The following is a 22,601-nucleotide window of genomic DNA, read 5'->3' on the forward strand; positions in this document are numbered from 1 at the left end:
TGTAGGAATGTGATGAAGGAGAAGGACTGTAATAAAACAGATGGTCTATTAAAAAGAAGATGGACTATGACAAACAAAAGGGACTGTGTTGAAGGACTACGACGAAAGATAAAGACTGTGTTGAAGAAGGCCTGTGACGAAGGAATGTTCCAAATGAGGCCTGATAAAAGAGAAGGACTATGATGAATGAGAAGGACTGTGACAAAGTAGAAAGACGGTGGGAAAAGGGGAGGACTGTCCCAAAGGTGAATGACTGTGTCGACAAATGAGAAATACTGTAATGAAGGACTATGACGAAGAATAATGTGACAAATCCTATGATGTCCCTTCTCCCCTAGGAGGAGACTTTTTCCATGATGCCAGTGAGGTGAGGCCACTTACCGATAGTCCCCCTGAGGTTGGTACTCAGCAGGTGGATATCAGGATTTCCCATCAGGATTTCCCATCTGGGATACAGAAAGGACAACATGGGATAACGCGGTATAATCCACCCTCACCCACCTTTCTCCCCTCACCTTCTTTACCTTCCTCTTATCATATAGGTTCCCCATGTATTTATGTTACAGCAATAGAACCACTTATACTGGAAAGGGGAAGATTACGGCTGACTTCACTGAACTATCCCCTCAATATACTGAGAAGAGGAAGATCGAGCTGACTCCACTGAACTATCCCCTCAATATACTGAGACGAGGAAGATCGAGCTGACTCCACTGAACTATCCCCTCAATATACTGAGACGAGGAAGATCGAGCTGACTCCACTGAACTATCCCCTCAATATACTGAGACGAGGAAAATCGAGCTGACTCCACTGAACTATCCCCTCAATGTACTGAGATGAGGAAGAGGTTCGGAAGCAGAAAGAACGCACATGACCATCTAATTTAGCAGCCTAGTCTGTGTTCTGTGGCACTTAAAAAGGGAAGAAGGACTAACAATGTTATCAGTCCCTCCCCAAAGGCATCGCAAGAAAAGCAATCACACTGCAGATGGAAGAATTGAACCTGCAGCTGCTGACGGGGACATAGCAGAAGGAGAGATGGCATCCCTACCTACTCTCAAGAGGACTGAAGATCTGAAGCTGGGAGAGGCTGAGGCTCACCACGCGGAAGAGCGTCACAGAAGACGGTCCAGCAGGTAAATGCAGCAAGGCTCCCAGGAAGTCCTTGGGAGCCACCCGGGGACCTCGAAGGGGCTCAAGAAACCAATGCGAAGGGTTCTGGGACCCAAGAAGCCAATGTAAAGAGGTCTGGGACCCGAGAAAGAGAAACTCATGTGAAGGGGGATGGGACCCAAGAAAGAGAAACCAAGGTGTAGGGGACTGGGACTCGAGAAACCAATGTGAACAGGTCTGGGACCCAAGGAAGAAAAGCCAATTTGAAAGGGTGGCACTTTCAAGCATGGAGGCTGCTTGCTGAATAGTACCATGGAGACTGGCACGCTGAATAGTACCATGCAGGCTGCTTGCTGAATAGTACCATGGAGACTGGCACGCTGAATAGTACCATGGAGACTGGCACGCTGAATAGTACCATGGAAGCTGGCACACTGAATAGTACCATGGAGGCTGGCACGCTGAATAGTAGCATGGAAGCTGGCACACTGAATAGTACCATGGAGGCTGGCATGCTGAATAGTACCATGGAAGCTGGCACACTGAATAGTACCATGGAGGCTGGCACGCTGAATAGTAGCATGGAAGCTGGCACACTGAATAGTACCATGCAGGCTGCTTGCTGAATAGTACCATGGAGACTGCTTGCTGAATAGTACCATGGAGGCTGGCACACTGAATGGTACCATGGAGACTGGCACGCTGAATAGTACCATGGAGACTGCACGCTGAATAGTACCATGGAGGCTGGCACGCTGTGCTACTGGAAGTACTTTTTTTCAAAAGAGGTCATGTCTAGACGCCCCGCTCCCCTCAGTCCTAGCCGCTTTTCTTTTCAATGGTTTCCCTTGGCACCACAGGCCCCCACACTCATTGGCATTGTCCACAGTTGACTGCAGCGTGGGCAGCGCATGAATCGCCACTCTGCCAAATTGGGCACCCATAGAAACCGGCGGACTGACCCTCTGAAATGAATGAAAGATGATCCCCAGCAAGCTGAAGCTTGCTTTCTTGACACACGTTTAAAATGGCCTTTCACGTAATTTGCAGTAAAAATTACAATTAATTTCCCGCAAATTATCTCTCCATTAGCAGCAGATCGGCCCAGGCCCCAGAGAGTGCTCCCATTGGCAGCGGATGTGAGCGTTTTCTGCAGCTGCGGGCAGCCTCGCATCTGACGAGTCCTCTTTCACTGAGACAGTCCCGCAAAGACATGCACTTGCCCTTTGATATGAAACATGCGTTTTTAGTTTTAACTGAAAGTTGGGAACTTTGTCATTGGGCTTTCATACTTGTGCATGGATGCAAAATCGGCTGGGTTGCTGTTTCCTTGCTGTAGAGCACTCCTCCAATCAGGGTTGCGCCAGACACTTACAAGACAGCGTCGTGCCCACCTTGATTGGGTCAATGCTCCTTTCACAGCCATCCCTCTGCTGCCTTCTCCCCCTCCCTGCCCAGACCTGAAAGATATCAGCAATTCTTTCCTCCAGTACTTGGTCCTAGTCCTTCTCCTTCATCATAGTCTGTCTCCGTCATAGTCTTCATCACAGGGCATCATCACAGTCCTTCATCACAGTCCTTCATCATAGTCCTTCATCATAGTCCTTCTCTGTCATAGTCTTCATCACAGTCCTTCACCGCAGTCCTTCATCATAGTCCTTCTTCATAGTCCTTCTCTGTCATAGTCTTCATCACAGTCCTTCACCGCAGTCCTTCATCATAGTCCTTCATCATAGTCCTTCTCTGTCATAGTCTTCATCACACTCCTTCACCGCAGTCCTTCATCATAGTCCTTCATCATAGTCCTTCTCTGTCATAGTCTTCATCACACTCCTTCATCACAGTCCTTCTCCGTCATAGTCTTCATCGCAATCCGTCATCGCACTCCTTCATCACAGTCCTTCATCGCGGTCCTTCATCACAGTCCTTCATCGCAATCCGTCATCGCACTCCTTCATCACAGTCCTTCATCGCAATCCGTCATCGCACTCCTTCATCACAGTACTTCATTGCAGTCCTTCATCACAGTCCTTCATCACAGTCCTTCATTGCAGTCCTTCATCGCAGTCCTTCATCACAGGCCTTCATCGCAATCCGTCATCGTACTCCTTCATCACAGCCCTTCATCGCAATCCGTCATCGCACTCCTTCATCACAGTACTTCATTGCAGTCCTTCATCGCAGTCCTTCATTGCAGTCCTTCATCACAGTCCTTCATCACAGTCCTTCATCGCAGTCCTTCATCACAGTCCTTCATTGCAGTCCTTCATCACAGACCCTTCATCACAGTACTTCATTGCAGTCCTTCATCGCAGTCCTTCATCACAGTCCTTCCTCACATTCTTTAAAGAAATAAAGAGAAATCCCCATCTTTCCCTAACTCTAAGAAGGGTTTCCCTGCCGCAACTAAAACACTAAGGAAAATGTCCAAAGGTCTCGGAAATAAAGAGTCCACCGTCCAGTGTCAAAATTCTACTTCTATCCCTTACACTTGAAAACAAACTAAAGTGGTTTACTGTCCTCTTGGTCCAGAAGAATGACTTCCTTCTTCTGGACAAGTTCAGTTCCACATTGGCAGTTCAACCAAGTAAGCGGAATGCCCGCCTTCCCGTAGCCTTTCCCCAGCTTGATTTTACAGTTCCAGGTGGCCAGCACGCATGCTGTAAGGACAGGCTCCCGCGGAGCTCCGTTCCGAGATCCTTGCAAAGCGAGCTAATATCGCTATAACTGGTCTGCAAACTTTAAAAAATGAACAACTTTGAAGGGGAACCGATTACCAACACCTGACCCTGTTCCTGGGGCGAACCGGGGCAGGGAAGGCTGAAAACGCGAAGCTGGACGCTGAGCCCCTGGTACCCACAAGATGGCGGCGCCCACCGCTGAATAAGAACGAAGCTACGGAGGCCTAAATTACCCTGTGGAGCGCGCCAACAAAAGGACTCTCTCCCACACCGAAGCCAATGGGGCGGGCCACTCATTCCCCAGCCGCGGAGAAACCGCAGGGACTGAAATTCGAGCCCAGCGACACCGGCGCCGAAGGCACTCCGTGGAGACGTTGCCGCGGGAGGAACGAGGGCCGAAGAGATGCACTTGTGGTGCAGTCGAGCGGCGCTGATGGGAAGATCGCAGAAACAGCAGGCGCCGTGGGCCAGCATATAACACAGTAAGTCGAAGCGGAAAAGAAGCGGGGACCCCCCACCCAGATTTGGGGCACGGGTGCACGACGGACCCCACCCCACACGGCCAACCAATAAGTGGGGGCAGCCAACTCGACCCACGGACCCGCTACCCTCCGCCCAAAAACACGAAAACCATAACGCAAACCAGGAGCCACAGGGAAGGCCTGCATAGCTTGCGGAACCGGACCCGGCATAAGAGACTGTGGGACCAGACACCGGGGATGTCTCCCCCCAAAAATAAACCAAAATTGGTTATGATGGATTCCTTCACGACAGGCAGACCCCAAAGACAATCACAACAGGACCGGGAGACGTCGGAAGAGCCGCCTCAACAAGAAGAGGATCTCAAACACACGCAAGTCCTGCAGGCAATAGCGGCCCTCTGCACATCAGTCGAAGGGAAGATAGAGGAGGTGAAATCGGTCATACAGCACATGCGTCAGGACGCCCGAAACCTAACTGAAAGGGTCACAGGGATAGAAACTACCCTGCAAGACGACGTGGAGAGTACCCAAGATCTAAAGATAAAAGTCCAAGACCTGGAACAAAAAGTGGCAAGGATGGAGGCGCGCTCTGAGGATGCCGAGGGTCGAGCCCGCCGAAATAACATTCGTATACTGGGGGTTCCAGAGGATTTGGAAGGCCCAGAATTTATCGAAACATTGCTACAACAGGAAATTGGTCCAGGAAACCTCACCCAGGGGTTCTCCGTTGAAAGAGCCCACAGATCTCTCCAGAAACGCCCCCACCCGGCTCACACCCACGCCCAATCATTGCCAAAATTCTAAACTTTCGTGACCGGGAAACTATATTGCGGTACTCCAGAGAAGGTGGAGAGATCAAGAGGAAAGACTCAACAATAGTCATGTACCCAGATTATGCCCCCACAGTGCAATGAGCAAGGAACTCCTTCATCCCAATAAAAGCACAATTACAAAAGCTCAACCTAAAATACATGTTGCTCTACCCGTCGCGCCTCAAAATTCTGTACAAAGGAAGAGCGATATTTCTGGAGACCCCAGCCGCAGCAAACATGTGGCTCGAACATAATAACCTGGCTGATGGCAAGGAGGAGCCACCACGGTCAGACTTGGGCTGACTACGCACCCGCCATGGCAAGAAGAGCAAAGCGATTCCCCCACACGAATATAGACAGCAGACAATTATACTACAACTTAGTTCTACTGTGATGTAAGCCAGAACGGACAGGAGCTCGGAGGACCACGCGAAATAACAGAAAGGCGACCCACCCCACCGGAAACTGTGCAGGCAGTCCGCCTACACACTACCTGATCCGGAAGGCCAGGAGTGGCCTGGAAGGCTTGGGACCCACTGAGCGCTGCAAGTTGAAAGCAACTGCTAGGGGCAGTTCGAGTTGTTTTTTTTTGTTTGTTTTCCACATTCACACAATGGGAGTTACTCAAGTTAAAAAGTCTCCAACAGGTGTAACAGGTGGTGCCAGGGAGGACGGGCACGGAGGGAAGAAGCCAAAAGGGGATGAGCGAACGGAAGAGGTTGACGGTTGCTGGACTGAAGCAGAGGAAATCCTATTAACCCACCATGGCAACTAGAATAAAAATAATGACTTGGAACGTGAGGGGCTTGGGGACTTACCTACGCCGGAACAGAATCAAGTCCTACTTGAACAGAAAAGGAGTGCAAATAGCACTGTTGCAGGAGACACATTGCACGGCGGACTCTCTGGCCAAATTAGGCGAGCATTGGGGAGGACAAGGAATTGGAACCACCTACTCCAAATATGCCAGAGGAGTATACACCTGGATTCACCCCCAACTCCCATTCCATTTTATTAAGTCGGAGATAGATCCGGAAGGCAGGTTTGCGATACTGTGGGGCCGACTAGAACAGGAAGAGGTATGTATAGTGAACTCCTACGTTCCCAACACTAACATTCCGGCACATCTGAACTCAATGTATCCCAAAATCGCCCCATACAGGCACGGCATCTTTTTTTGGGCAGGGGACTTCAACTGTGTACGAGTTCCCAACCTTGATAGGTCCCAGCCCCACCCGAAAGGTCCCTCAGCAGCCATGGTAGCCCTATCCGTATTGATAGATGGACTATATCTTGCTGACACATGGAGGGAGCAGCACCCCAATGCTCGGGGATACTCGTACTTCTCCTCCCCACATGACCTTCATACAAGGTTAGATTACGTTTTCATTAGCAAAGAACACCTGTCACAAATAGACAGTGCACAACATCCAGGTAGAACCATCTCAGACCACTCGCCACTTCTAGTAGAATGGAAACACGCTAGCTCTAGACCCCCTATCCCTATCTGGAGAATGCCGATTGACGCCCTGGGTGACCTGGCATTCAGGGAGGAGCTGTACGACTTTATAGATAACTTTATAGAGGTAAATACCAGAAGTGTCGACCACCTGAGCACGATGTGGGACGCCCTAAAAGTAGTGATAAGGGGGGAAACTATAACAAAAGCAGGAGGCATTAGAAAACAGCTGCGAGGCAACCTAGACCAGTGGGAGCAAGAGATTGAGCAATTTGAGGCCACCCCGATGAACACTCACCAGAGAGAGGACACCCCCAAAGCACTTAGCGTTAAATGCACATCGGCATGGGATAGACTAGCTAAATTCGACTACACCACCAAGATTAACAGAGCACACACAGAAGCCGACAGGCCGAGTAGAATGCTGGCCTGGCTGTGCAAGAAAGAACACCACAGGCACACCATCACCAAGATACAGCATGCAGAAGGCAATGAATTTCAAACACAACAAGGCATTAACGACGCCTTCAAGTGCTTTTATGAACACCTATACTCCCACAAGGACCAAGTTCCCAGAGACCAAATCACAGATACTTTGGAGGAAATACGACTCCCAGACTAACCCCTGAACAGACTGAGGCCCTAGATGCAGACATCACGACCGAAAATATAACAGAGGCGATTAAATCGCTGGCCAACTGCAAGACCCCTGGGACCGATGGGCTACCCGCTGAGTTTTATAAATCGTATGAGACCTCCCTAACACCTTTATTTATTATGAGGTTTTTCAAGAAGCATATGAGGGAGGGATATTGCCCGACAGCATGAGAGAGACCCTTTTGATCCCGATCATTAAACTTAACAAACCTGTCGACAAACGCGGCTCTTACTGCCCAATAGCCATGCTCAATTATGATGTGAAAATACTGACAACGATATTAGCGAAGAGGTTGGCTAGAATCATAGGGGAGAACGTGCACATGGATCAGTGCGGCTTTATACCGAGCCGGAACACGACCATGAATTTACGCAAATTACAACAAGTTATAAACCAAACTGAGGCTAGCACGGAGGCATGCACACTGCTATCCCTTGATGCCATTAAGGCGTTCAATTCTATATATTGGGAATGGCTCGTAGTGGTTCTAGAAGGTTTTGGCTTTGGCCCGGGGTTCATTAGGTGGATCAAGATACTTTGTACAAAACCCAGGGATAGGGTAAAAACCGGAAAGTACATATCTGAGGTCTGGGACATATGTAGGGGCACTAGGCAGGGATGTCCACTATCCCCCATGCTTTATGTACTAGGACTGGAACCTATTGCCATCTATTTTCGGAAACAATTCTTCGATGCTGGGATACGTCTGGGGGGGTGTGGACCACATCATCTCACTTTATGCAGACGATGTGCTGCTATATGTTACGGACCCACACAATAACGTGCCCACAATGCTAGACGTCTTAGACAACTTTGCGAAGGTCTCAGGCATACAATTTAGCAGGGCGAAGTCCTGCCTCTTCCCTCTAGCTGGCCTCAAAAGCAACAATATTGTAGAACTTCCTTCTGTGGGGATACAGTGGGAGGTAACCTCATTTAAATACCTGGGAATACACATAATGCACACCCCTGCACTGATGCACGAACACAACACGAAGTCAGCAATCCCCATTTTAAGAAAATCCATGAACTTCTGGGCAAAACTTCCCCTGTCTATGATGGGCAGAGCCTCAATAATTAAAATGATTGTCCTCTCTAGATTCCTGTACAGGTTCCAAAATGTACATTACTACATCAATGCTTCCTTTTTTTGCCTGCTAGAAGTGATACTGCGTGATTTCCTATGGGGGAAAGGAAGACGCAAGATAGCACTCACCACCTTGGTCCTATCGCATAGCCAGGGGGGAATTCAACTCCCAAACTTCGAGAAATATTATTTGGCAGCGCAACTCAGTTTTGTGACCAAGTGGCTAGCAGACGATTCCACATCTGAGACGCCCCTGCTACAACCCTTGGTCTCCCCGATCCATTTGAAGGAACTTATTTGGGCCCCCAGCCACCTGATGCGAAATGCCCCCTTCTTGGCTGCCCTAGGGCGAAAAATATGGCACAGAGCAGAGGCACTCGCCCACGCAAAGCATCAGTACTCCCCAGACATACCAATGATCTCGGATCAATGCAGATCCGACATGGACCTGCAACACCTCAGACGCTGGGAAGAAAAACGGATATATACGTGGGGAGACCTATACGACGATGGCACCTTTAAGAAATTTGAAACACTACAGGAGGAAGCTGGAATCCACACGGGCCAGTGTCTATGGTATCAAAGGATACGCACTACAGCACGAAACAAGTGGACAACATGGCCGGAGGAACCGGAATCAAACCCTCTGATCACACTATTGTACAGCTTGGGAGAGGGGTGGAGACCAGTGTCCCAGATCTATGGCCACTTGAGTGACACCCCCAACCCACGAAGTGCCGATCTGAAAAGAAGATGGGAAACGGACATGGGCCGGGAAATGGCTGATGGAGAATGGGAGAGGGCTCTAGCGTACCCTAAAGCAGTCTCCATAAACCACAGATTTAGACAAATACAACTGAACCTGTTATACCGAACATATTTAACCCCATCCAGGCTGGCGAAATTCAATAAATCACCACACTCTGTCTGCACCTGGTGCGGAGAGAATAATGCGGACCTGATTCACATGTTCTGGTCATGCATCAAAACACAGTCCCTGTGGACCACCGTACAGCTTACAAGCGAAAAAGCCGGGTTGACTAGGTGCAAATGGACCCCGGACGAATGCCTTCTGGGAACGTACTCCAGGCCGGCCAAACTTAAACATCTGGCCAAATTAATGGACATCATGTGCTTACTGGCAAAAAGGACAATTGCAATGTCCTGGAAAAAACCCGCAGGACCGCAACAAAAGGTATGGTACAGAGAATTGGAACGTTGGGTACAAGCTGAAACAAAGGCATGGGAAGACAGTGTTGCCAGGTCCACGGACGCCTCGAGCATGACCCTAACGGCCTGGAAAGAACTCACAGGATCCTTGTTTCACCCCTCGGATGACAAGCCCCCATGAACAAGAACAAACCTATGGAAAACGGATTCACAACCAACATCACAGAACCCCGAGACCAACTAGCCACAACTTCGCTGGGTCCTTACAAGGTTAAGTCCCCTCTCCCCCTCCCCCTGGCTTGCCTAACCCCCTCTGAACCGACAGACTGCCTTGTCACGATGGAAGGAGCACTTGGAGACAGTTAAAGTTGAATTGTTAAATGTTAATGTCTTATTACGAAAGGCTTATTATCCTCTAACTATGGACATATTTTATGTCATGCAAATGTAAAAATGATAAATGCCAATAAATAAATTTAAAAATAAAATTCACAGTTCCACAAAGTTGGGGGAATGTCTCCCTTCCCGTGGCCACCATGGTACTATTCAGCGTGCCAGCCTCCATGCTACTATTCAGCATGCCAGCTTCCATGGTACTATTCAGCGTGCCAGCCACCATGGTACTATCCAGCGTGCCAGCCTCCATGGTACTATTCAGCATGCCAACCTCCATGGTACTATTCCACGTGCCAGCATCCATGGTACTATTCAGCGTGCCAGCCTCCATGCTACTTTTCAGGTTGCCAGTCTCCATGGTACTATTCAGCGTGCCAGCCTCTATGGTACTATTCAGCATGCCAGCCTCCATGGTACTATTCCACGTGCCAGCATCCATGGTACTATTCAGCGTGCCAGCCTCCATGCTACTTTTCAGGGTGCCAGTCTCCATGGTACTATTCAGCGTGCCAGCTTCCATGGTACTATTCAGCGTGCCAGCATCCATGGTACTATTCAGCGTGCCAGCCTCCATGCTACTTTTCAGGGTGCCAGTCTCCATGGTACTATTCAGCGTGCCAGCCTCCATGGTACTATTCCACGTGCCAGCATCCATGGTACTATTCAGCGTGCCAGCCTCCATGGTACTATTCCACGTGCCAGCATCCATGGTACTATTCAGCGTGCCAGCCTCCATGCTACTTTTCAGGGTGCCAGTCTCCATGGTACTATTCAGCGTGCCAGCATCCATGGTACTATTCAGCGTGCCAGCCTCCATGCTACTAATCAGCGTGCCAGCCTCCATGGTACTATTCAGCATGCCAGCAGCCATGGTACTTTTCAGCATGCCAGCCTCCATGGTACCATTCAGCGTGCCAGCCTCCATGGTACTATTCCACGTCCCAGCCTCCATGGTACTATTCAGCAAGCAGCCTCCATGGTACTATTCAGCGTGCCAGCCTCCATTGTACTATTCCACGTGCCAGCATCCATGGTACTATTCAGCGTGCCAGCCTCCATGCTACTTTTCAGGGTGCCAGTCTCCATGGTACTATTCAGCGTGCCAGCTTCCATGGTACTATTCAGCGTGCCAGCATCCATGGTACTATTCAGCGTGCCAGCCTCCATGCTACTTTTCAGGGTGCCAGCCTCCATGGTACTATTCAGCAAGCAGCTTCCATGGTACTATTCAGCAAGCAGCCTCCATGCTACTATTCAGCGTGCCAGCCTCCATGGCACTATTCAGCATGCAGCTTCCATGGTACTATTCAGCAAGCAGCCTCCATGCTACTATTCATGGTGCCAGCTTCCATGGTACTATTCAGCATACCAGCCTCCATGCTACTATTCATGGTGCCAGCTTCCATGGTACTATTCAGCATGCCAGCAGCCATGGTACTATTCAGCATGCCAGCCTCCATGGTACTATTCCACGTCCCAGCCTCCATGGTACTATTCAGCAAGCAGCCTCCATGGTACTATTCAGCATGCCAGCCTCCATGCTACTTTTCAGGGTGCCAGTCTCCATGGTACTATTCAGCGTGCCAGCTTCCATGGCACTATTCAGCGTGCCAGCATCCATGGTACTATTCAGCGTGCCAGCCTCCATGCTACTTTTCAGGGTGCCAGTCTCCATGGTACTATTCAGCGTGCCAGCTTCCATGGCACTATTCAGCGTGCCAGCATCCATGGTACTATTCAGCGTGCCAGCCTCCATGCTACTTTTCAGGGTGCCAGTCTCCATGGTACTATTCAGCGTGCCAGCCTCCATGGTACTATTCCACGTGCCAGCATCCATGGTACTATTCAGCGTGCCAGCCTCCATGGTACTATTCCACGTGCCAGCATCCATGGTACTATTCAGCGTGCCAGCCTCCATGCTACTTTTCAGGGTGCCAGTCTCCATGGTACTATTCAGCGTGCCAGCATCCATGGTACTATTCAGCGTGCCAGCCTCCATGCTACTAATCAGCGTGCCAGCCTCCATGGTACTATTCAGCATGCCAGCCTCCATGCTACTATTCAGCGTGCCAGTCTCCATGGTACCATTCAGCGTGCCAGCCTCCATGCTACTATTCAGCGTGCAGCTTCCATGGTACTATTCCACGTGCCAGCATCCATGGTACTATTCAGCGTGCCAGCCTCCATGCTACTTTTCAGGGTGCCAGTCTCCATGGTACTATTCAGCGTGCCAGCATCCATGGTACTATTCAGCGTGCCAGCCTCCATGCTACTAATCAGCGTGCCAGCCTCCATGGTACTATTCAGCAAGCAGCCTCCATGGTACAATTCAGCATGCCAGCCTCCATGGTACTATTCCACGTGCCAGCATCCATGGTACTATTCAGCGTGCCAGCCTCCATGCTACTTTTCAGGGTGCCAGTCTCCATGGTACTATTCAGCGTGCCAGCCTCCATGGTACTATTCCACGTGCCAGCATCCATGGTACTATTCAGCGTGCCAGCCTCCATGGTACTATTCCACGTGCCAGCATCCATGGTACTATTCAGCGTGCCAGCCTCCATGCTACTTTTCAGGGTGCCAGTCTCCATGGTACTATTCAGCGTGCCAGCATCCATGGTACTATTCAGCGTGCCAGCCTCCATGCTACTAATCAGCGTGCCAGCCTCCATGGTACTATTCAGCATGCCAGCCTCCATGCTACTATTCAGCGTGCCAGTCTCCATGGTACCATTCAGCGTGCCAGCCTCCATGCTACTATTCAGCGTGCAGCTTCCATGGTACTATTCAGCATGCCAGCCTCCATGCTATTATTCATGGTGCCAGCTTCCATGGTACTATTCAGCGTGCCAGCCTCCATGCTACTATTCATGGTGCCAGCTTCCATGGTACTATTCAGCATGCCAGCAGCCATGGTACTATTCAGCATGCCAGCCTCCATGGTACCATTCAGCGTGCCAGCCTCCATGGTACTATTCCACGTCCCAGCCTCCATGGTACTATTCAGCAAGCGGCCTCCATGGTACTATTCAGCATGCCAGCCTCCATTGTACTATTCCACGTGCCAGCATCCATGGTACTATTCAGCGTGCCAGCCTCCATGCTACTTTTCAGGGTGCCAGTCTCCATGGTACTATTCAGCGTGCCAGCTTCCATGGTACTATTCAGCGTGCCAGCATCCATGGTACTATTCAGCGTGCCAGCCTCCATGCTACTTTTCAGGGTGCCAGCCTCCATGGTACTATTCAGCAAGCAGCTTCCATGGTACTATTCAGCAAGCAGCCTCCATGCTACTATTCAGCGTGCCAGCCTCCATGGCACTATTCAGCATGCAGCTTCCATGGTACTATTCAGCAAGCAGCCTCCATGCTACTATTCATGGTGCCAGCTTCCATGGTACTATTCAGCGTGCCAGCCTCCATGCTCCTATTCATGGTGCCAGCTTCCATGGTACTATTCAGCATGCCAGCAGCCATGGTACTATTCAGCATGCCAGCCTCCATGGTACTATTCCACGTCCCAGCCTCCATGGTACTATTCAGCAAGCAGCCTCCATGGTACTATTCAGCATGCCAGCCTCCATGGTACTATTCCACGTGCCAGCATCCATGGTACTATTCAGCGTGCCAGCCTCCATGCTACTTTTCAGGGTGCCAGTCTCCATGGTACTATTCAGCGTGCCAGCTTCCATGGCACTATTCAGCGTGCCAGCATCCATGGTACTATTCAGCGTGCCAGCCTCCATGCTACTTTTCAGGGTGCCAGTCTCCATGGTACTATTCAGCATGCCAGCCTCCATGGTACTATTCAGCGTCCCAGCCTCCATGGTACTATTCAGCAAGCAGCTTCCATGGTACTATTCAGCAAGCAGCCACCAAGCTACTATTCAGCGTGCCAGCCTCCATGGCACTATTCAGCATGCAGCTTCCATGGTACTATTCAGCAAGCAGCCTCCATGCTACTATTCAGCGTGCCAGCCGCAATGGTACTATTCAGCAAGCAGCTTCCATGGTACTATTCAGCAAGCAGCTTCCATGGTACTATTCAGCAAGCAGCCTCCATGCTACTATTCAGCGTGGCAGCCTCCATGGTACTATTCAGCAAGCAGCTTCCATGGTACTATTCAGCAAGCAGCCTCCATGCTACTATTCAGCGTGCCAGCCTCCATGGTACTATTCAGCAAGCAGCTTCCATGGTACTATTCAGCAAGCAGCTTCCATGGTACTATTCAGCAAGCAGCCTCCATGCTACTATTCAGCGTGGCAGCCTCCATGGTACTATTCAGCAAGCAGCTTCCATGGTACTATTCAGCAAGCAGCCTCCATGCAACTATTCAGCATGCCAGCTTCCATGGCACTATTCAGCATGCAGCTTCCATGGTACTATTCAGCAAGCAGCCTCCATGCTACTATTCAGCGTGCCAGCCTCCATGGTACTATTCAGCAAGCAGCTTCCATGGTACTATTCAGCAAGCAGCCTCCATGCTACTATTCAGCGTGCCAGCCTCCATGGTACTATTCAGCAAGCAGCTTCCATGGTACTATTCAGCAAGCAGCTTCCATGGTACTATTCAGCAGCAGCCTCCATGCTACTATTCAGCGTGCCAGCCTCCATGGTACTATTCAGCAAGCAGCTTCCATGGTACTATTCAGCAAGCAGCCTCCATGCTACTATTCAGCATGCCAGCTTCCATGGCACTATTCAGCATGCAGCTTCCATGGTACTATTCAGCAAGCAGCCTCCATGCTACTATTCAGCGTGCCAGCCTCCATGGCACTATTCAGCATGCAGCTTCCATGGTACTATTCAGCATGCCAGCCTCCATGGTACTTTTCAGCGTGCCAGCATCCATGGTACTATTCAGCGTGCCAGCCTCCATGCTACTATTCAGCGTGCCAGCATCCATGCTACTATTCAGCGTGCCAGCCTCCATGCTACTATTCAGCATGCCAGTCTCCATGGTACCATTCAGTGTGCCAGCTTCCATGGTACTATTCAGCATGCCAGCCTCCATGCTACTATTCAGCCTGCCAGCCTCCATGCTACTATTCAGCGAGCAGCCTCCATGGTACTATTCCGCGTGCCAGCATCCATGGTACTATTCACCGTGCCAGCCTGCGTGGTACTATTCAGCGTGCCAGTCTCCATGCTACTATTCAGCTTCCATGCTACTATTCAGCATGCCAGCCTCCATGGTACCATTCAGCATGCCAGCCTCCATGGTACTCTTCTGCATGCCAGCCTCCATGGTACCATTCAGCGTTCCAGCCTCCATGGTACTATTCAGCGTGCAGCCTCCATGCTACCATTCAGTGTGCCAGCCACCATGGTACTATTCAGCGGGCCAGCCTCCATCCTACCATTCAGCGTGCCAGCGACCATGGTACTCTTCAGCGTGCCAGCCTCCATGGTACCATTCAGCGTGCCAGCCTCCATGCTACCATTCTGCGTGCCAGCCACCATGGTACTATTCAGCGTGCCAGCATCCATGCTACTATTCAGTGTGCCAGCTTCCATGGTACAATTCAGCGTGCCAGCCTCCATGCTACTATTCATCGTGCCAGCCTTCATGGTACTATTCAGCGTGCAGCCTCCATGCTACCATTCAGTGTGCCAGCCACCATGGTACTATTCAGCGGGCCAGCCTCCATCCTACCATTCAGCGTGCCAGCGACCATGGTACTCTTCAGCATGCCAGCCTCCATGGTACCATTCAGCGTGCCAGCCTCCATGCTACCATTCAGCGTGCCAGCCACCATGGTACTATTCAGCGTGCCAGCATCCATGCTACTATTCAGTGTGCCAGCTTCCATGGTACAATTCAGCGTGCCAGCCTCCATGCTACTATTCATCGTGCCAGCCTTCATGGTACTATTCAGCGTGCCAGCCTCCATGGTACTATTCAGCGTGCCAGCCTCCATGGTACCATTCAGTATGCCAGCCTCCATGCTACTATTCAGCGTGCCAGTCAATTCAGCGTGCCAGTCTCCATGGTACTATTCAGCATGCCAGTCAATTCAGCTTGCCAGTCTCCATGTTACTATTCATTGTGCCAGTCTCCATGGTACTATTCTGCATGCCAACCTCCATGGTACAATTCAGCGTGGAAGTCTCCATGGTACTATTCAGCATGCCAACCTCCATGGTACAATTCAGCGTGGAAGCCTCCATGGGACTATTCAGCATGCCAGTCAATTCAGCGTGCCAGTCGCCATGGTACTATTTAGCATGCCAACCTCCATGGTACTATTCAGCATGCCTGTTTCCATGGTACTATTCAGCGTGCCAGTCAATTCAGCGTGCCCGCCTCCATGGTACTATTCAGCGTGCCAGCCTCCATGCTACTATTCAGCGTGCCAGCCTACATGGCACTATTCAGTGTGCAGCCTCCATGGTACTTTTCAGCGTGCCAGCATCCATGGTACTATTCAGCGTGCCAGCCTCCATGCTACTATTCAGCAAGCAGCCTCCATGCTACTATTCAGCGTGCCAGCCTACATGGCATTATTCAGTGTGCAGCCTCCATGGTACTTTTCAGCGTGCCAGCATCCATGGTACTATTCAGCGTGCCAGCATCCATGGTACAATTCAGCGTGGAAGTCTCCATGGTACTATTCAGCATGCCAGTCAATTCAGCGTGCCAGTCTCCATGGTACTATTCAGAATGCCAACCTCCATGGTACTATTCAGCGTGCCTGTTTCCATGGTACTATTCAGCGTGCCAGTCAATTCAGCGTGCCAGCCTCCATGGTACTATTCAGCGTGCCAGCCTCCATGCTACTATTCAGCGTGCCAGCTTCCATGGTACTATTCAGCAAGCAGCCTCCATGCTACTATTCAGCGTGCCAGCCTATATGGCACTATTCAGTGTGCCAGCATCCATGGTACTATTCACCGTGCAGCCTTCATGCTACTATTCAGCGTGCAGACTCCATGGTACTATTCAGCAAGCAGCCTCCATGCTACTATTCATGGTGCCAGCTTCCATGGTACTATTCAGCATGCCAGCAGCCATGGTACTATTCAGCGTGCCAGCCTCCATGCTACTATTCATGGTGCCAGCTTCCATGGTACTATTCAGCGTGCCAGCCTCCATGGTACCATTCAGCGTGCCAGCCTCCACGCTACTATTTAGCAATCCAGCCTCCATAGTACTATTCAGCGTGCCAGCCTCCATGGTACCATTCAGCGTGCCAACCTACATGCTACTATTCAGCATGCCAGCCGCCATGGTACTATTCAGCATGCCAGTCTCCATGGTACTATTCAGAGTGCCAGCCTCCATGGTACTATTCAACGTGCCAGCCTCCATGGTACCACTCAGCGTGCCAGCCTCCATGGTACCATTCAGCGTCCCAGTCTCCATGGTACTATTCAGCATGCCAGCCTCCATGGTACTATTCAGCATGCAGCCTCCATGGTACCATTCAGCATGCCAGCTTCCATGCTACTATTCAGCGTGCCAGCCTCCATGCTACTATTCAGCGTGCAGCCTCCATGCTACTATTCAGCGTGCCAGCCACCATGGTATATCTATTCAGCATGCCAGCCTCCAGGCTACTATTCAGCGTGCCAGCCTCCATGCTACTATTCAGAGTGCCAGCCTCCATGGTACTATTCAGCGTGCCAGCCTCCATGCTACTATTCAGCATGCAGCCTCCATGGTACTATTCAGCATGCCAGCCTCCATTCAGCGTGCCAGCCTCCATGGTACCATTCAGCATGCCAGCCTCCATGGTACTATTCAGCGTGCCAGCCTCCATTCAGCATGCCAGCCTCCATGGTACCATTCAGCATGCCAGCCTCCATGGTACTATTCAGCGTGCCAGCCTCCATTCAGCGTGCCAGCCTCCATGGTACCATTCAGCATGCCAGCCTCCTTGGTACTATTCAGCGTGCCAGCCTCCATTCAGCGTGCCAGCCTCCATGGTGCTATTCAGCGTGCCAGCCTCCATGGTACCACTTAGCGTACCAGCCTCCATGGTACCATTCAGCATCCCAGCCTCCATGGTACTATTCAGCATGCCAGCCTCCATGGTACTATTCAGCGTGCCAGCCTCCATGGTACTATTCAGCATGCAGCCTCCATGGTACCATTCAGCATGCCAGCCTCCAGGCTACTATTCAGCGTGCCAGCCTCCATGGCACTATTCAGCATGCAGCTTCCATGGTACTATTCAGCGTGCCAGCCTCCATGCTACTATTCAGCATGCCAGCCTCCATGCTACTATTCAGCGTGCCAGCCTCCATGCTACTATTCAGCCTGCAGCCTCCATGCTACTATTCAGCGTGCCAGCCACCATGGTATATCTATTCAGCATGCCAGCCTCCAGGCTACTATTCAGCGTGCCAGCCTCCATGCTACTATTCAGAGTGCCAGCCTCCATGGTACTATTCAGCGTGCCAGCCTCCATGCTACTATTCAGCATGCAGCCTCCATGGTACTATTCAGCGTGACAGCCTCCATTCAGCGTGCCAGCCTCCATGGTACCATTCAGCATGCCAGCCTCCATGGTACTATTCAGCGTGCCAGCCTCCATTCAGCGTGCCAGCCTCCATGGTACCATTCAGCATGCCAGCCTCCATGGTACTATTCAGCGTGCCAGCCTCCATTCAGCGTGCCAGCCTCCATGGTACCATTCAGCATGCCAGCCTCCTTGGTACTATTCAGCGTGCCAGCCTCCATTCAGCGTGCCAGCCTCCATGGTGCTATTCAGCGTGCCAGCCTCCATGGTACCACTTAGCGTACCAGCCTCCATGGTACCATTCAGCATCCCAGCCTCCATGGTACTATTCAGCATGCCAGCCTCCATGGTACTATTCAGCGTGCCAGCCTCCATGGTACTATTCAGCATGCAGCCTCCATGGTACCATTCAGCATGCCAGCCTCCAGGCTACTATTCAGCGTGCCAGCCTCCATGGCACTATTCAGCATGCAGCTTCCATGGTACTATTCAGCGTGCCAGCCTCCATGCTACTATTCAGCATGCCAGCCTCCATGCTACTAATCAGCGTGCCAGCCTCCATGGTACTATTCAGCGTGCCAGCCTCCATGCTACTATTCAGCGTGCCAGCTTCCATGGTACTATTCAGCAAGCAGCCTCCATGCTACTATTCAGCATGCCAGCCTCCATGGTACTATTCAGCGTGCCAGCCTCCATGATACCATTCAGCGTGCCAGCCTACATGCTACTATTCACTGTGCAGCCTCCATGCTACTATTCAGCGTGCCAGCTTCCATGGTACTATTCAGCAAGCAGCCTCCATGCTACTATTCATGGTGCCAGCTTCCATGGTACTATTCAGCATGCCAGCAGCCATGGTACTATTCAGCGTGCCAGCCTCCATGCTACTATTCATGGTGCCAGCTTCCATGGTACTATTCAGCGTGCCAGCCTCCATGGTACCATTCAGCGTGCCAACCTACATGCTACTATTCAGCATGCCAGCCTCCATGGTACTATTCAGCGTGCCAGCCGCCATGGTACTATTCAGCATGCCAGTCTCCATGGTACTATTCAGAGTGCCAGCCTCCATGGTACTATTCAGCGTGCCATCCTCCATGGTACCACTCAGCGTACCAGCCTCCATGGTACCATTCAGCGTCCCAGCCTCCATGGTACTATTCAGCATGCCACCCTCCATGGTACTATTCAACGTGCCAGCCTCCATGGTACTATTCAGCATGCAGCCTCCATGGTACCATTCAGCATGCCAGCCTCCATGCTACTATTCAGCGTGCCAGCCTACATGCTACTATTCAGCATGCCAGCCTCCATGCTACTATTCAGCATGCCAGCCTCCATGCTACTATTCAGCGTGCCAGCCACCATGGTATATCTATTCAGCATGCCAGCCTCCAGGCTACTATTCAGCGTGCCAGCCTCCATGCTACTATTCAGAGTGCCAGCCTCCATGGTACTATTCAGCGCGCCAGCCTCCATGTTACTATTCAGCGTGCAGACTCCATGGGACCATTCAGCATGCCAGCCTCCATGGTACTATTCAGCGTGCCAGCCTCCATTCAGCGTGCCAGCCTCCATGGTACCATTCAGCATGCCAGCCTCCATGGTACTATTCAGCATGCCAGCTTCCATTCAGCGTGCCAGCCTCCATGGTACCATTCAGCATGCCAGCCTCCATGGTACTATTCAGCGTGCCAGCCTCCATTCAGCGTGCCAGCCTCCATGGTACTATTCAGCGTGCCAGCCTCCATGGTACCACTTAGAGTATCAGCCTCCATGGTACCATTCAGCATCCCAGCCTCCATGGTACTATTCAGCATGCCAGCCTCCATGGTACTATTCAGCGTGCCAGCCTCCATGGTACTATTCAGCATGCAGCCTCCATAGTACCATTCAGCATGCCAGCCTCCATGCTACTATTCAGCGTGCCAGCCTCCATGGCACTATTCAGCATGCAGCTTCCATGGTACTATTCAGCGTGCCAGCCTCCATGCTACTATTCAGCATGCCAGCCTCCATGCTACTAATCAGCGTGCCAGCCTCCATGGTACTATTCAGCGTGCCAGCCTCCATGGTACTATTCAGCGTGCAGCCTCCATGGTACAATTCAGCGGCCAGCCTCAATGGTACTATTCAGCATGCCCGCTTCCATGGTACTATTCAGCGTGCCAGCCTCCATACTATTATTCAGCGTGCCAGCCTCCATGGTACGATTCAGCATTCCAGCCTCCATGCTACTATTCAGCGTGCCAGCCTCCATGCTACTATTCAGAGTGCCAGCCTCCATGGTACTATTCAGCGTGCCAGCCTCCATGCTACTATTCAGCATGCAGCCTCCATGGTACTATTCAGCGTGCCAGCCTCCATTCAGCGTGCCAGCCTCCATGGTACCATTCAGCATGCCAGCCTCCATGGTACTATTCAGCGTGCCAGCCTCCATTCAGCGTGCCAGCCTCCATGGTACCATTCAGCATGCCAGCCTCCATGGTACTATTCAGCGTGCCAGCCTCCATTCAGCGTGCCAGCCTCCATGGTACTATTCAGCGTGCCAGCCTCCATTCAGCGTGCCAGCCTCCATGGTACTATTCAGCGTGCCAGCCTCCATGGTACCACTTAGCGTACCAGCCTCCATGGTACCATTCAGCATCCCAGCCTCCATGGTACTATTCAGCATGCCAGCCTCCATGGTACTATTCAGCGTGCCAGCCTCCATGGTACTATTCAGCATGCAGCCTCCATGGTACCATTCAGCATGCCAGCCTCCATGCTACTATTCAGCGTGCCAGCCTCCATGGCACTATTCAGCATGCAGCTTCCATGGTACTATTCAGCGTGCCAGCCTCCATGCTACTATTCAGCATGCCAGCCTCCATGCTACTAATCAGCGTGCCAGCCTCCATGGTACTATTCAGCGTGCCAGCCTCCATGCTACTATTCAGCGTGCCAGCTTCCATGGTACTATTCAGCAAGCAGCCTCCATGCTACTATTCAGCATGCCAGCCTCCATGGTACTATTCAGCGTGCCAGCCTCCATGATACCATTCAGCGTGCCAGCCTACATGCTACTATTCACCGTGCAGCCTCCATGCTACTATTCAGCGTGCCAGCTTCCATGGTACTATTCAGCAAGCAGCCTCCATGCTACTATTCATGGTGCCAGCTTCCATGGTACTATTCAGCATGCCAGCAGCCATGGTACTATTCAGCGTGCCAGCCTCCATGCTACTATTCATGGTGCCAGCTTCCATGGTACTATTCAGCGTGCCAGTCGCCATGGTACTATTCAGCATGCCAGTCTCCATGGTACTATTCAGAGTGCCAGCCTCCATGGTACTATTCAGCGTGCCAGCCTCCATGGTACCACTCAGCGTACCAGCCTCCATGGTACCATTCAGCGTCCCAGCCTCCATGGCACTATTCAGCATGCCACCCTCCATGGTACTATTCAACGGGCCAGCCTCCATGGTACTATTCAGCATGCAGCCTCCATGGTACCATTCAGCATGCCAGCCTCCATGCTACTATTCAGCGTGCCAGCCTACATGCTACTATTCAGCATGCCAGCCTCCATGCTACTATTCAGCATGCCAGCCTCCATGCTACTATTCAGCGTGCCAGCCACCATGGTATATCTATTCAGCATGCCAGCCTCCAGGATACTATTCAGCGTGCCAGCCTCCATGCTACTATTCAGAGTGCCAGCCTCCATGGTACTATTCAGCGTGCCAGCCTCCATGCTACTATTCAGCGTGCAGACTCCATGGGACCATTCAGCATGCCAGCCTCCATGGTACTATTCAGCGTGCCAGCCTCCATGGGACCATTCAGCATGCCAGCCTCCATGGTACTATTCAGCGTGCCAGCCTCCATTCAGCGTGCCAGCCTCCATGGTACCATTCAGCATGCCAGCCTCCATGGTACTATTCAGCGTGCCAGCCTCCATTCAGCGTGCCAGCCTCCATGGTACTATTCAGCGTGCCAGCCTCCATGGTACCACTTAGCGTATCAGCCTCCATGGTACCATTCAGCATCCCAGCCTCCATGGTACTATTCAGCATGCCAGCCTCCATTCAGCGTGCCAGCCTCCATGGTACCATTCAGCATGCCAGCCTCCATGGTACTATTCAGCGTGCCAGCCTCCATTCAGCGTGCCAGCCTCCATGGTACTATTCAGCGTGCCAGCCTCCATGGTACCACTTAGCGTATCAGCCTCCATGGTACCATTCAGCATCCCAGCCTCCATGGTACTATTCAGCATGCCAGCCTCCATGGTAC

The 22,601-nt window shown here is 51.4% G+C and overlaps 1 protein-coding gene across 1 annotated transcript; it reads left to right on the forward strand.

Moving 5' to 3' along the window:
• The first annotated feature begins 20,956 nt into the window (after window positions 1-20,956).
• Window positions 20,957-22,327, forward strand: LOC138520181 (uncharacterized protein DKFZp434B061-like). Its single transcript, XM_069632657.1, has one exon. The coding sequence runs from the start codon at window positions 20,957-20,959 to the stop codon at window positions 22,325-22,327; it is 1,371 nt and encodes a 456-aa protein (XP_069488758.1).
• The last annotated feature ends 274 nt before the right edge of the window (window positions 22,328-22,601 follow it).

The sequence above is a fragment of the Ambystoma mexicanum genome, chromosome 13 (assembly GCF_040938575.1).
Source record: "Ambystoma mexicanum isolate Mex_15411 chromosome 13, UKY_AmexF1_1, whole genome shotgun sequence".
NCBI classification, from domain to species: Eukaryota; Metazoa; Chordata; class Amphibia; order Caudata; family Ambystomatidae; genus Ambystoma; species Ambystoma mexicanum.